Source organism: Rousettus aegyptiacus, unplaced genomic scaffold, assembly GCF_014176215.1.
Source record: "Rousettus aegyptiacus isolate mRouAeg1 unplaced genomic scaffold, mRouAeg1.p scaffold_m13_p_14, whole genome shotgun sequence".
NCBI classification, from domain to species: Eukaryota; Metazoa; Chordata; class Mammalia; order Chiroptera; family Pteropodidae; genus Rousettus; species Rousettus aegyptiacus.
This window is the reverse complement of record NW_023416289.1, coordinates 13,613,022-13,626,096: the sequence shown is the minus strand read 5'-3', so window position 1 is coordinate 13,626,096 and position 13,075 is coordinate 13,613,022. Positions and strand designations below refer to the sequence as shown.

The following is a 13,075-nucleotide window of genomic DNA, read 5'->3' as shown; positions in this document are numbered from 1 at the left end:
GCAACCAGCTGCCAGCAAGCAGCCCTTGTCATTCTTCTCCTTTTCTTTTCAGTTCTGGTCATGTAGCATTGAACCTCCCTGGCTGTGATGTGAAGAGAGGGTACTGGGGAGGTGCACCCCTAATCACCTCCTTCTAAAGCTTCCAAGGTGTGGAGTCATAGCAAGGACCTCTGGATCCAGGATGCTGTTGGGGCCCCAAACACATGATCTCTTCCTCACCCCCCACGCATACATGCACATGCACAATGATAATGGGGTCTGTGTCACTGAAGACACCATGCAATGGGTTGGTGCCAGAGCAGCCAGAGCCAGGAGGAGCCATTGTAGCTGCTGTTGTTGACAGACGATCTCCATAGAGACTTCTTACCTGGTCATCAGTCCAAATCATATCTTGCTAATTCCCAGCATGCTTTAACCCCTGACTTAAGGTATAGCCAAACTTTAACACTCTCCTTAGGGAATAGCTTTTCTTCTTACTGGGAGCTTGATGGTAGTGCCAAGGGCATTTCTCTGTAAAGGAATTTTTTTGACAAGTTCACTTGCCCTGTTGCTTCGGCACATCCCTGGAATTTGGTGGGACTCTGATCAGCTGTGCATGTCTGTAGGTAGAGACAGTGAGTGGTCCTCAGATTCTTCAGTGAGTTGGGCCTGGGCCCTCACCCAGAGCAGACTTCCACCTTCCTCTTCAGTTTTGGGGCTTATACCCTCCTGTGAAGGTTGGGAGAGTCCAGATGGCTCTTCAAGCCATGGCCATGCCTAGGCAGTTGTGACTACCGTGGCATGTGTGTGTCCCCTGTGGCTGTGCAGGCTGGGTGTGGTAGGAGGCCCTGAGGCCTGTGTCCAGAGTTGTGTGGCCTCTGTCCTAGAATATTTCTGGTTTGATGCTACAGCCCTAATCCCTTGGTTTTGGGTGTCCTGTTGGGCAGGTTGGTGACCACTAGGTTCTCCAGTGGCCTGGGTTAGCCGAGGGCAAGGGGGCTTGCTTCAGCTCAGGTCAGCTGTCTAGCTCTTCAGGCTGGCAAGTCTGTGGCAGAGAGGGCACGTTCAATTGTGCTGAGCTTGCTCACTGGGTGAAAGGTGATGCTATCATTCGTGCTCAGCCTGACCTTTGGCAGCTTCTCAAGAGTGTGTGTCGTCCTGGAGAAAGGGAGTAGCTTTCAAGCATAGGTGGGGCTGTTTCTGGTCCAGCCAGGTGCTGTCTGTTTCAAATAAACTGAATCAAAGCTTTGCTGCCAGCCAGGGCTTACTCACATATCCCTGCTTTGTCCTGAGCGTGCCATGGCACATTCCCAGTCACTGAAAACATAGGCCTAGAGGTAATATTAGAAGAGTGTAGGGGCCAAGGGGTTAGAGGGAGTTCTGGAGGGCTGGGCACCCTTCGCCAACACTCTCCAGGCAGGCAGGCTCTTACTGGGTACTCTGGGCCAGGCAGGCTCTTACTGGGTACCCTGGGCAGTCAGTCGTCTTATCTCCCTGAGCCTGCACTTCCCAGTCTGTGAAGTAGTGGTGACAGTTGAACCTCACGCTTGTATAGCTCAGTGAAGTGACAACATGTGTGAACATATTTGGTAGATGGGGCTGTGCTTTAACCATGTAGGGGAATTTGGAGACAGGCCATTTAAGATGTGGCAAGGGAAGGTACCCACCGTGGTTGGAAGGAATAGAAGAATTTCACCCTTGTTCCGGGGCTGGTTCTGCCACAACAGAATTTGGCTTCTTCCCTCTCCCCGCCCTGGAAGATGCTTGCCAGCAGGTCTTCCATGGTTGCCTGTGGTGGTTGAAGCAGGAGGGGCTCCCAGGTGGGCAGCAGGTGGGCTCATGTCAGTTCTTCTCTCAGGCCGTGCAGTATGACAACCACTACACGAACACCAAGTACTGCTTGTGCCAGATGCTACGAGAACAGCTGGAGTCACCCCAGGGAAAGTTGCTTCATGCTGCCCAGTCTTCCCAGGAAATTTGGTGAGAGGGACAACGGGCTGTCCATGCAGACATTCCCAGGCTTAGCCCTGAGCCCTAGGCTGACTCTACCAGGGGACCAGTGACACAGCTTCTGGAGATTGATGTGCAGGAGTGGGGTGGTGCTACAGCTTTACCTTGCAGAAGGCGGGTACTTTCAAAGCTTTGGAACTTTCCATCCCTGAAGTGATCCTCAGCAGCAAGAGTTTTGGGAACTAGGGCAGTAGTTGGACGGAGGAATGTAAGGGCTGGGCTTGGGAATCCTGGGGAGGAAGGGGCTTCTCCAGTAACAGATCTATCATACACCATGCCACCAAGATCCAATTGTCAAGAGATTTGTGGTTGCAGAATGGAGCCCTTGGCCTGAGCCTGCACTCACAGCCCATCACTCTGCCGTCTGAGAGGCCACCCCTTGCTCCTCTAGACCTAGGATAGCTCCAACTCAGGTGGTTGACATTGGGAGCCCCCCACAACCTGACCTCCTGCCTGCTCCCATAGCTCTTTATTTACGCTTTTTCCCACCTCCATGGATCTGTGCTTATACTGGGTCTTCTGCCTGAATACTCTCTCCCCCACATGTTGGTTGTCTATATCCTCCCTCCTCTGAAGAAGCCTTAATGAACCACTCTCACCTCCAGATATCCATCTTCGCCAATGTCTTCCAGCCCTCAAGATGCTTCCTAGAAAAGCCTTGTCAGAACCCTCCTCCTCATCTTGGGTTTGTGGTGTTGGTTCTGTCCCTACCCCACCAATCTTTACCCAGCTTGACCCAGGTGTCTTGCGAGCTCAGGAGTATAATTTTCAAGATTATAACTGTAGCTCTGGGTGGTACCTCAATTTAGGTGAGGCCTAACTGCGTGTGGCCAGGGCAGGAAGTGGAGAACCACTCAGTGGTCAGGCCTCTGTCTCTTCCGCCCGTGGGCCCACATGAGGACGTGGCTATGCATACCTCCGGTGCTTGATCAGTTTAGGTTAGCTCGCTCACTGCTGGCTGGGGATACCTGCCTGTGTGCTCTTCCTTGAAAGAAAAGCTGGGGTTGGGTGGTGGAGGTGACCTTTAGAACCCTTTCCACCCAGCCCTGCCTGCCCTCCAGTGTCCACCCTCTGGGGCCCACATTCACTGTCCACCTGCCACTCCAGGCAGAACCCAGGGTTGGGTAGAAGGTACGTTCTGATGGCCAGGTCCCAGTGGTTTGGTGTGTGTTGGGGGGCATTCCTCAGGGGTGGGGCCCTGGGCTCCTGCAGTAGTTTCCTAGATGCTGCCTCCCCTTAAAGGCTCCCGTTGTTCTACTTGTCTCTCCGTAGTGAAGCCTTTGGCCTTGGTGCCTTCTATGAGGAGACCACACGAGAACTGGATGCTCGGCGGGCTGAGCTCTTGGCCAGAACCCCAGAGGAGGCAGCGGATCCAGCTCAGGACACCTCCGATGTCATTAAGATGGCTGTCAAATTTGACCGGTACGTCTCCAGCTTGGCTTCAGTTTGGGCTAGGGCCAGTGCCTTTGGGCGGCCTGGGCCAAGAAGCTGGCTGTTGTATGTGGTTAACGACAAGCGGACCATAGCTCACTATGGTTTGTACCCTTGTTCTCAATTTTCAACAACTCAAAGAAAGCACTTTGGAGAAGATAGTCCCCGAAAGCCCAGACAGCGCTTTCAGGGTTGGACATGTTGTCCCCAGGGTGACTGAACTCTATTCTTGCCCTCACTCATCAGCCCCTCCCACAACTTGGGATGGGAGGATTTGTCTCCTTCTGTCCCTGAAAGTCTATGCTTTTTCCCTGGCCCTGAAGAAGGAGCTGCCTGCAAGAGACTCTCCAGCAGCAGTGAGACCCTAATCTTTATCTGGCTATGTGACCCCCGCCCACACTGGCTGCTCCTTACCAGCCCTGTGGTGTCTTCTCTAGCTAGAAGTAGCCTTAGGCGAATTACTACCTCAGACTGTGACTCAGCTTTAATTGGGGCCCTCATCCTTGTCCTCTGCAATCTGGAATCTGAGCCTTTCTCAGGTCCCCAGGCCCAGCCCAGAAGCCAGTCTTGTCTTGTAAGGGCTGGGGAGGGAGGGTGTGGGAACAGCTGTTGGGCAGTCATATTCAGGGGGAGCTCCTGGTGGGAAGTTGCAACATGATGCAGACTGACTCTGAAACCAGATTCTACTGTGTCTAAAGCAGCAGTGGATCATTCTGACCCTCAGCAGACATAATTCGGTGGGTGTAAGCTAGATCCCTGAGACAATAGTATAGCTACCTGTGTTCCTCAACCTCGTCCACTTCCTTCTGATCTTGTCTTTAGAGGCAAACTGGACCTTCCTTCTTGGCTGTCAAAGGCTGTTCTCTAGGCTGGAGCTCAGACTGCTGGAGTTAACTTCCCACCCCAGTTCCCTAAGCATGGTGAAGCCCATCTTCCCTTTAGGTAGAACGCAGGCCCCAAGTTGCTGGTAGGACAGAAATGGGAGGTCAGGAGAATAGTACAGGAACTTTGGGCAGCAGTGTAATGTCTCAGTTCCTGCAGCTCCTGTCGGAACTGAGTGGGGCCCCTGCTGAGTAATGGAGTGGCGATGGCCGTTGGGCCTGACTCCTTTTCCTTTTTCCAGGAGAGCATACTCACCCCAGATCACCCCCAAGATGTGCCTGCTGGAATGGTGCCGGAGGGAGAAGTTGGCACAACCTGTATATGAAACCGTGAGTTCCTGGCTGTGTGGCTTGCTCTGCATCCCGCCCCACAGCCTTCCCACAACTGGTGCCATCACCCCTAGCGCACCCACAGCTCGTACCTTGGACTCCAGACCTCTTGGCTGGAGCCTGGCTTTGCCCTCTTTCGGTGTGCAGCAGTTACTGGTGGCTGGGCTAGTTGCTGATAGTGCCTTTCCTTTGACAGTGGGCCTGTTGTCTAATTGTGGCTACTTTCATAAAACGGAACTAGTGACTTAAGTAAAGGGCTACCAGTGGTGTTGCTTAGGCAGGGGAGCTGTCTCTGGAAAGAGCCCAACAGGCTTAGGAAAGGGTGCTCAAACCTAAAAGTTAGACATGTTTTTGGAATAGGCCTCAGCCAACGGGGCACAGAATTGGGCTCCACACACGGGGCCCCTCAGTGGACTTTGAGATAGGAGTGCTCAACTTCCTTTGATCCCCATGGCCATGCCTTGTTTAGGTTGCCCTGTCTCTTTTGAACTGGACTTCTGACCTTCAAGTTTGTACCTTTTGGGCCTTGTGTCTTCCTCTGCCAGGGTGACATTTCCAAAGCGAATCTGACCTCTACCTCCCTTGCTCAGGTCCTCATCAGCTCGTCAGTGCCTTTGGGACCAAGCCCTAGTACCTCAGCATAGACCACGAGACTCCCCCAGCCCCAACCCCGCCTGCTTTTCTGTTTTAAGTGTCATCCACTCAGCTCTCTGCTCTGCCTTATCACCTGGTCTCTCTGCCAGATGCTGTCTTTGCCCCAATCCTGGTCCCCTCTTACCCCTTTGCCATCTGGTGGACTCCTCATTTGGGGGACCTGGCCCATCCAGACGTCAGGACACTCCATAGTCACACACAGCTAAGGGCTCTGATGGTCTTTTGTGTAGGTGCATGGCAGAATGCCTCTGACATGCTGCAGTGTCATTGTCTATTTGTATATCCACCTTTCTTCCCTGGAAAACGTACCAGACATTTCTGCTGGGAAGGAGCATGTGGTACAGGTAGCTTTCATTTGACTTAGGTGGAAGGACTTTTCTCTGCCTTCAGTGTGACCCCAGCAGGTGGGCTTCCAGGGCTCATTTCTCTTCCCCTCATGTTGCCATCCCTGTTTCTGTTGCTCTCTCTGTACCAGGTTCAACGCCCCCTGGATCGCCTCTTCTGTTCTGTTGTCACTGTTGCTGAGCAAAAGTACCAGTCTACCCTGTGGTGAGTTTCCTCATCAGTGGGCTAGCACTGGCTTGGGAAGGTTGGGAGATGGTGTACCCTGCTAGTAGCATCCCTGGATGATGACCCCTTCCTCAGTTTTTTCAGAATCTGTGCCAAGGGTGTTGTAAAGTCGGACCTCACAGCCTCTAGTCCTGCAATCTGTGTGTCCATCTGCCTCAATCCCCTATCCCTCATCTGCCCAGGGACAAGTCCAAGAAACTGGCGGAACAGGCTGCAGCCATCGTCTGTCTGAGGAGCCTGGGCCTCCCTGAGGGTCGGCTGGGTGAGGTGAGCACCTCCTTGCACAAACGCAAGTGGGAGGCCCCTGACCAAGACCCTGGGGGACCCAGAGCTCAGGAGCCAGCAATGCCTGGGGAACTGTGCAAGAAGCCCTTTGTAGCCTTGGGAAGTGGTAAAGAGAGCTCTCTGGAAGGCTGGTGACCACTGTCCCTACCCTGGTGATCCTCCCCATGGGCCTGGCCCTAAGATGACTTAGGTACAGAGCATGAACCAGAGGGCTATTGGACAATTTGCTGCCTCTGCCTGACAGGAGTTAAGAGGTTCTGGCCTGGGCCATCAGCCTGGAACATGGGACAAGGGGTGCCCAGAGTGCCCCTCTCCTTTGGTAGATCTGATTGGCAGGGCCAAGTTCCCAGTGACCTCAGTATTTTCTTTGAGAACGGGCTTTTCAGGTGGAACCTCCCCAACCTGACATTGGTACAGTGCAATAAAGACACCCTCCACCCTCACCCATGTCTGGCTGTTTTAGCCTTGATCATCTTCACACATGGATTGATGGCCTGGCATAATTATTCTACTCCTATGCTCTGTGCAGAGCTGGAGCTTCCTAAAGCTTACCTTTTATCTATCCTTATGGGTCTGGATGGAAGTAGGGGACAGGGTATCTCACCTTTAATGCTCATTGGATTGAGCTGAGTCAGGAAGGCCCAAGAAGCCCATTTTACTGATGGTAAAGCTGAGGCAATGGCCATCAGTTGGTTGGCCTTCCTGATGAGAAGTGATATGGGGTTTGGGGCGATGATTAGGCTATCTGGTGCCCCAGTAAGGGACCAGCTCAGGTGAATGGGAGTACTGGGCCTGACCCTCAACTGTCTGGAGCTCAGACCTGAGGTGCTTGCTCGGGTTAGAAGATACTGGAGACTGCTGATCACAACAATTTGGGGCCCTTGAGATTGCCCGCCCACGCCGCTGCCCCCCTTTCACCCCCACCATCCCGTTTGGGCCGGAAGGAAGTGGCAGATTCTCTTTAATTTCCTCCTGGCAGTAAGAAGCAAACAAACGGCTACCACAACTCAACTTGTGGGGCCACCCCCGCTTACTGGGAGGGGCGTTCTGACCAAAGGTCCCTGCCCAGTGCCGCCCCTGCTTCCTCAGCTGTAAACATGTGGCTTCTCCTCCCCTTTTTCAAGCTCTGTGGGGAGGAGGGATTCCTCTCTGGTCCAAGGCCATGTTCTTCCCATCTCCCCCAGGGTAAGGCCCCTGTGCCAGCCAGCAGCCCCTGGCCCTGTGGCCTGAGTCAAGGGTTGGGCAGAGGTCTCTGTCTCAGTCCTGGAGGTGCCCCTCCAGGCACCCACATTGCTCTTCTCTATGCAAATAAGGATACTGCACTACCAGTGGCCTCCTAGAGCCCATTGCTATCTGACCTTGGGCAAGTCACTTCTTGTCCTCTCTGGGGCAAGGGCCCTCCTCTGAGAATGGGATCAGCTGTTCTCTGCCTGCTTGAAACTGGCTGGAGGATAAATAGGCTAGCCCTGTGATAGTTCACTGTGTGGCTAATGGGGTCACTCCATGCTGAGGCTGCCCTAACTGCCCAGACCAGTGGTCCCGGAGAAGGAGCCCCACCCAGGAGAGTGACAGGCTTAGTCCAGCCTCAGCCATCAAGCTTTAGGCATAATTTATTTCTGATTTTTTCTTATAAAAAACTCTCAGTGAAAATACCTTTGCTTTTCCTCATACCCCGACTGGAAAAGGGCAGACAGAGAGACCTGAGTAGACCCCCAGACATCCTGAGCCAGTCAGAGCTTGTGGGAGGACCCTGTGTGGGCCAGGCATTAAGTGAATTAAGATCCACTTCTTCCATGATTGGACTGGGCTTTGTCCTTAGCCCTCTTTGCCTACCATTGCGATTTTCTGGGGAAACCCCTTCTCTGGCAGGGTCAGGTTCATTTCCGGGCTACAGAGGAGAGGCAGGGGTAGAGGTCAGCTGCTAAGATAGAGTCTGGAGTGTGGGGACTTTGAGGGCCCAGGAAAAGCATTATGGAGAGGGCCATTCACAGGGGAGCAGGTGAGGAGTGGCTAGTGCATGTTCTATGACTAAAGATGTCTGATAAATATCCCGGTTAAATATGGTCTCAGTTTAACACACCTCGGTGATACATGCCCTGGTATCAGAGTGACCTGCCTAAGACCTGGTACTGATTGGGAGGGCCTAGTCAGTTCTGAAAGCTCCACCCACTGTTCTCATCATGCCCACCTTAAACTAAGGCCACTCAGACACCCAAACCCCTCTCTGGACTAGTGGCCACCACACTTATCCATCCATTCCAGCCACCTGGATTGAGGACTTAACTCTTAGCTCATCACATTTTGGGGATAAATAGTTTTGACATGAACGTGAGAGGGAGGGATGAGTAAGGCTAGAGAATGTGACAGGTCTTCCAAAGACCACAGCAAGAAGACTTGACTTGTGCAGATGAGTGGGGGAACCTCTTACCCCTGCAATCCTGCACTTAGTTCCTTCCAGGTGTCACTTGTGCTCAGAACTGTACCACAGCTCTCCACTGTCCTCTGGATTGAGCCCAAACTCCTCAGTTTAGCATTCGAGGATAAAATGCTAACCCCAGCCTTGGCATGGGGATGGGGAGCAGGCACTGAAGAAGAACCAAAAACAAGAGTTTGGGCAGGAGAAATGAGTGGTATAGAGAGGAAGAACTTTCTAAACTCTGACTTTCCTCCAAGGGTCCTGTTTCCTCTGATGTGGAACAAGGAGAGCTGGACTCAGCTAAGTCGTACCACCTCATGGCTCAGAGGCCGCAGGAGAGCCTTCGCCATGGGAGCTCAGAGTCAGGCCTATGGCAGCTGATGAAATAGATGGCTTTCCCTAAATCTCAGGCCTGGCTGGCATTTATACAGGAGGGAGGTTGTACAGAGACCCATGCAGTTTTTTTCTACTAGGCAGCCCAGCTGGGTTCTGTATACTGCACTGGTCCCCTGGTTTTCCTGGTTTCACAGGGCTCTCAGAGGCTGGAGGCAAGTCAGATGGCCTTCTGCCATCTAAGAGAGCTTTGGAGCTGGCCTGAGGAAGAGCTCATGGGGGAGATCCTGGTCCTAGCTGAGGAAAAGGGGTGGAGAGAGTTCATATACTGGTGTGTGGGGGAGTGTCACAGCCTGTAGAGCTCCCAGCCATTGCTACCTTTCTTAGAAAGGTGGTAACACTCTTCCTGAAGTTGGTGCCCACCCCTGCCCCAACCTTTATCACTCTACATTGGGTTCTCAGTTTCCTCCAGACCAGAAATTTCTCCCTAGATCTGACCCCTTCTAAGTTTTCTCCAGGTGCACATTGGCTGGGAACACAGCGGCATCACTGAGCAGTTGATGAGTGGGTGAATTTTTAAAGCCATCTACAGCTTCTGTGTCTCTTTACTAGCAGTGGGGCTGACAGGCCCAGGGTCTCCCTCTTACCTTCCCCCTGGCCTGGCTGGCTGAGTCCCTGGTTCAGGTAAAGTCATGTCTAGAGGGCAGAAAGGCCAAGATAAAGGTCCATTTTCTTGATCTAGGTGATAACCTGGGAGGTATGTATGTGTGGAGGCAGGGAGACACAACCTGAAACTGCATTGTTTTATGGGGAGGGGGAGGTGAGCTGGCTAACCTTCTGGGGCCTTTTATTATACTAGGGTCATGTTACATGTGCTACTAATTGGCAGGCTAGCCATCTGCCTGGGGCAGAAGCCTGCTAAGTTAGTACCATTTGGCCTCTAAGTTCCATACTCAGCCATTCAAAGTCAGAGATCCTTTGAAGGCAGGACAGTTTATTTGGAAGATGTTATACCTACTTAATGCCATTTGCTCCCTCTCCTCCACCACTGTTATCCTCTCCTGCCTCTAACCTTCTCCCAATCCAATCCAGTGATTCATCTAGAATTCTGAACATGGACGTCCCCTGCTCTAAACCCTTCTGTAGCTTCCACTGCCCTCAGGATAAAGTCCAGATATCTTGCAGTGGCCTGTAGTACTCTGTCCTTTCATCCAGCCTTTGCCTTTTGCTCACTGCATGTATTTTCTGGTCTCCAAGTCTTTGGAAATCTGTTCTCTGGAACCATCTTCTTCATCCCTTGCTCATCTCTCCAATTCATACTCAGCCCTGTGGAGGACCTGTAGCCAGGTGATTATGAACCTTCTCTGAGCTGGCATTTCCCTGATCTCTTTACATGGTGATGATAGATTTGCTAGCTTCCTCTCTCCCACCTCTGAAGGGAGACTAATTTACCTCTACATCCCCAGGTCCAGAACAGGTATTGGTACAGAACCCTGGGCAGGAAAAATTTTCTGACCTCGGGGTTGAACCAATCCAAGATAAAAGTCTCCTTTGCTCTGGACGTTCCCTGTCCTGACCTAAGACCTAGTTAGGCTATCCCTAGGGCTCCCTGGTAGCTCAAGTATCACATATTAAGACATCTCTGCAAGGAGCTCCACCTTGCCCTCTTCTCCCAAGGGCTTTTTGTGGGCAGTGTAGGGCGTGCCTGGGCCCTTGGACCTTAACTCAAGCCTCTGAGAGGGACACAGTATCCTGGGTTTCTCAGCAACTTGCCTGTAGGGATGATACGCCCTGCGGGGTCTGGGGCTAGGGGAGTTGGTCTCTCAGGCCTCTCCCAGCTCCCGGTCAACCCTGCGCCTTGGAGCATCCCTAAGTAAACAAGTCAGGCTCAGTGTTCCCGGGCACCAGCTCCATCTCAGCCCCCAGGAGACCGCGTCTTGGGTGCTCTCGGGGGAAGATAGGCCTGGGGAGGGGCCAAGAGCAAAAACCGTACTTTAGATACAGTGTCACTTCCTCCCCACTAACAGCCACTCGGTTCGGGTATCACAATCTCTCCTGCTCATGGATGCATAGGTCAGGGTCCCTAAGTGGGTCGAGTTCACAACGAACTTTCCGGTTCAGTATTCCCAACTTCTCGCAGGGGACAGATCCTGCCGGTCGGACTTTCCTGAGGCCTCGAATACACCAGCAGTGCTCGAGGCATCAGCTGCCAGGCCGGCTCATCTGGGCAGACAAAGGCGCAGCCAGAGAAGCGCGGGACCCGTCTCCGAGCTCAGATTCGGGACTTGTGCAGCCCACGTATCCATCTCCCCCGTCCCACGCTAGTTGGAGGCTCGTCGGTCCCCACTTCTCGAGACCCCGACATTAGGGGTGGGGTGGGATGAAAGTGTGAGTGGCGTTCACGTCAATCCTCCGGTACCCTGATACCCTCCCCAAACCAGCCAAACGAAGTGACCCTTCAGTACTGCGTAACCGAACCTATAACCCTAGTGCTCCGGCGCCCCTTCGTGGACTTGAGCTCCACCCAGGAATATTTTCAGATTGGCGGGCGGTGGGCTCCTTAACCCAGTTAGGACTATCGACATCATACTTTCGTGCGGGAGCCTGATTTAGAAGGAGTTGGGAAGGGACTAGAGGCCAGACTACAACTCCCAATGGGTAGCGGGGCTAGCCAGCTCTGCATATTTACGTGATTTCCTTCTCCGGGAGGGGGAGTCACGCGGTAGGCTGGTGAGTGGGCGGGGCCATCGGACTAGCCCGCGGCTCCGGTGGCCTATGGGCGGCCGGGTCAGATGGGCGCGCTGTAGGGGGCGGGGTCGGGCGCGCTGCACGGCTCGGGAGCGCGCCGGCGGCGGCGGCGGCGGCGGTGGCGGCGGTGGTGCTTGCGGGGCGGGGAATGTTGGCTACGGCCACTGTGTCGGCTTAGGCACCAGAGACTGGCAGTGGCGGTGGCTCTTGGTAAGGTTCGCCGCGCGGCCAGCTCTTGAGTTCGGAACGGAACGCTTGGTGTCGTGGTCCCCGCCCGGAAAGTTTGTCGCGGAGCCGCGACCTCCTGGCCGGCGCGGCCCGGCATGAAGCGGCGCTGAGGAGCTGTCGCCGCCGTCGCCGCCGCCGCGTGAGGAGGAGCCGCAGCACCCTGGGCCACGCCGATGACTACTGCAAACTGTGGCGCCCACGACGACCTCGACTTCAAACTCGTCTTTGGCGAGGACGGGGCGCCGGCGCCGCCGCCCCCGGGCTCGCGGCCTGCAGGTGGGTGCCGGGCCGGGCTGGGCCGGACGGTGGAGCGTCTGCTCCTCTTTTCCCTCGCACGAGCTCGCCCTCTCCCTGGTCCCTTGCTTGTCCCGGGTCTGTGTGCGTGCGTGTGATGAGTGAAGCGTGAGTTTAAATCTTTGAGGCGGCATGTGGGTCGAAGCGACGTGGAAGTGGCCGCGGGCTTGGCTGGAAACGAACTAGTGGGGAACTCGACTCCAGGACGCCTGTGGGCAGTGGACGCCTGGGGTTGGGAGGCCGAGGGTCGGGGCCGCTGCCCAAGTGGCGTCTGGTTGTCGCTGCTTTGGTCAGAATGGTGTGGAGAAAGTGTCCCTGTAAAGTGTAAGTGCACTTGGATTTTTAAAATCTTTATTTGAAAGATGCGCATTCTAGGAGCTTCGAAAACTGGCGCACATGTCTGTTAAATCTGCTTTGCTGCGAGAGTAATGTTATCGTGTTAAAGTTCCACTTGTGCAAGTTTATGGCCCACATTTAATTCGAAGTGTAACTCATAACGGAACTTTCTGAAAACTAGGTTTATTTTCTCGAGCAAAATGTTTCGAAAGATTACAAGAAAGTGGTTCGCCGTATTCATAAATCTCCTAGAAAGTTCTGGAAGTCAGTTTTTATTTTTTAAAAAGCTCACCTCGGAAGATGTTTTAAAAGAGAACGGGAATTGGGAAGACTGGGCACCATAATGCTTGGAGGTCAGACCAATCAGGAAATAGAAACGGGCTGGGGACTTAAAGCTCTCCTGTGACCTGGTTTGGAATACTGTGCTTCATTAAGTTCACTTTCCCTATTACATATGCATGCGAACTTCAAAAGGGTAATGGATAAGGCTAATCCCTATTTATTCTTTCCGGGTATTAGGTGAATTACTTCATGTTTATATTGATGTTAACAGACTTCGGTAGAGTTACATTGAAAAAAC

The 13,075-nt window shown here is 53.4% G+C and overlaps 2 protein-coding genes across 10 annotated transcripts in view; both read left to right on the top strand.

Annotated features, from left to right (window-relative positions):
- The window catches only part of DUS2 (dihydrouridine synthase 2), a 34,933-nt gene extending 28,350 nt beyond the window's left edge, over positions 1–6,583 (top strand). For 3 of the 7 annotated variants that reach the window (XM_036231449.1, XM_016164301.2, XM_036231453.1), the window contains exons 12-16: positions 1,838–1,959; positions 3,262–3,411; positions 4,544–4,631; positions 5,761–5,834; positions 6,038–6,583. In XM_036231449.1, coding sequence (XP_036087342.1) covers positions 1,838–1,959; positions 3,262–3,411; positions 4,544–4,631; positions 5,761–5,834; positions 6,038–6,275 — 672 coding nt within the window. In that variant the 3' untranslated portion in view covers positions 6,276–6,583. Of the gene's footprint in view, positions 1–1,837; positions 1,960–3,261; positions 3,412–4,543; positions 4,632–5,760; positions 5,835–5,930 lie in introns of all 7 variants that reach the window. The other 4 variants (XM_036231450.1, XM_036231448.1, XM_036231451.1 and 1 more) reach the window with 3 other exon arrangements.
- Positions 6,584–11,736: 5,153 nt separating this feature from the next.
- NFATC3 (nuclear factor of activated T cells 3) overlaps positions 11,737–13,075 on the top strand; it is a 92,910-nt gene continuing 91,571 nt past the window's right edge. For 2 of the 3 annotated variants that reach the window (XM_016164343.2, XM_016164353.2), the window contains exon 1: positions 11,737–12,141. In XM_016164343.2, the coding sequence (XP_016019829.2) occupies positions 12,039–12,141 (103 nt within the window). In that variant the 5' untranslated portion in view covers positions 11,737–12,038. The remainder of the gene's footprint in view (positions 12,142–13,075) is intronic. The other variant, XM_016164337.2, reaches the window with a different exon arrangement.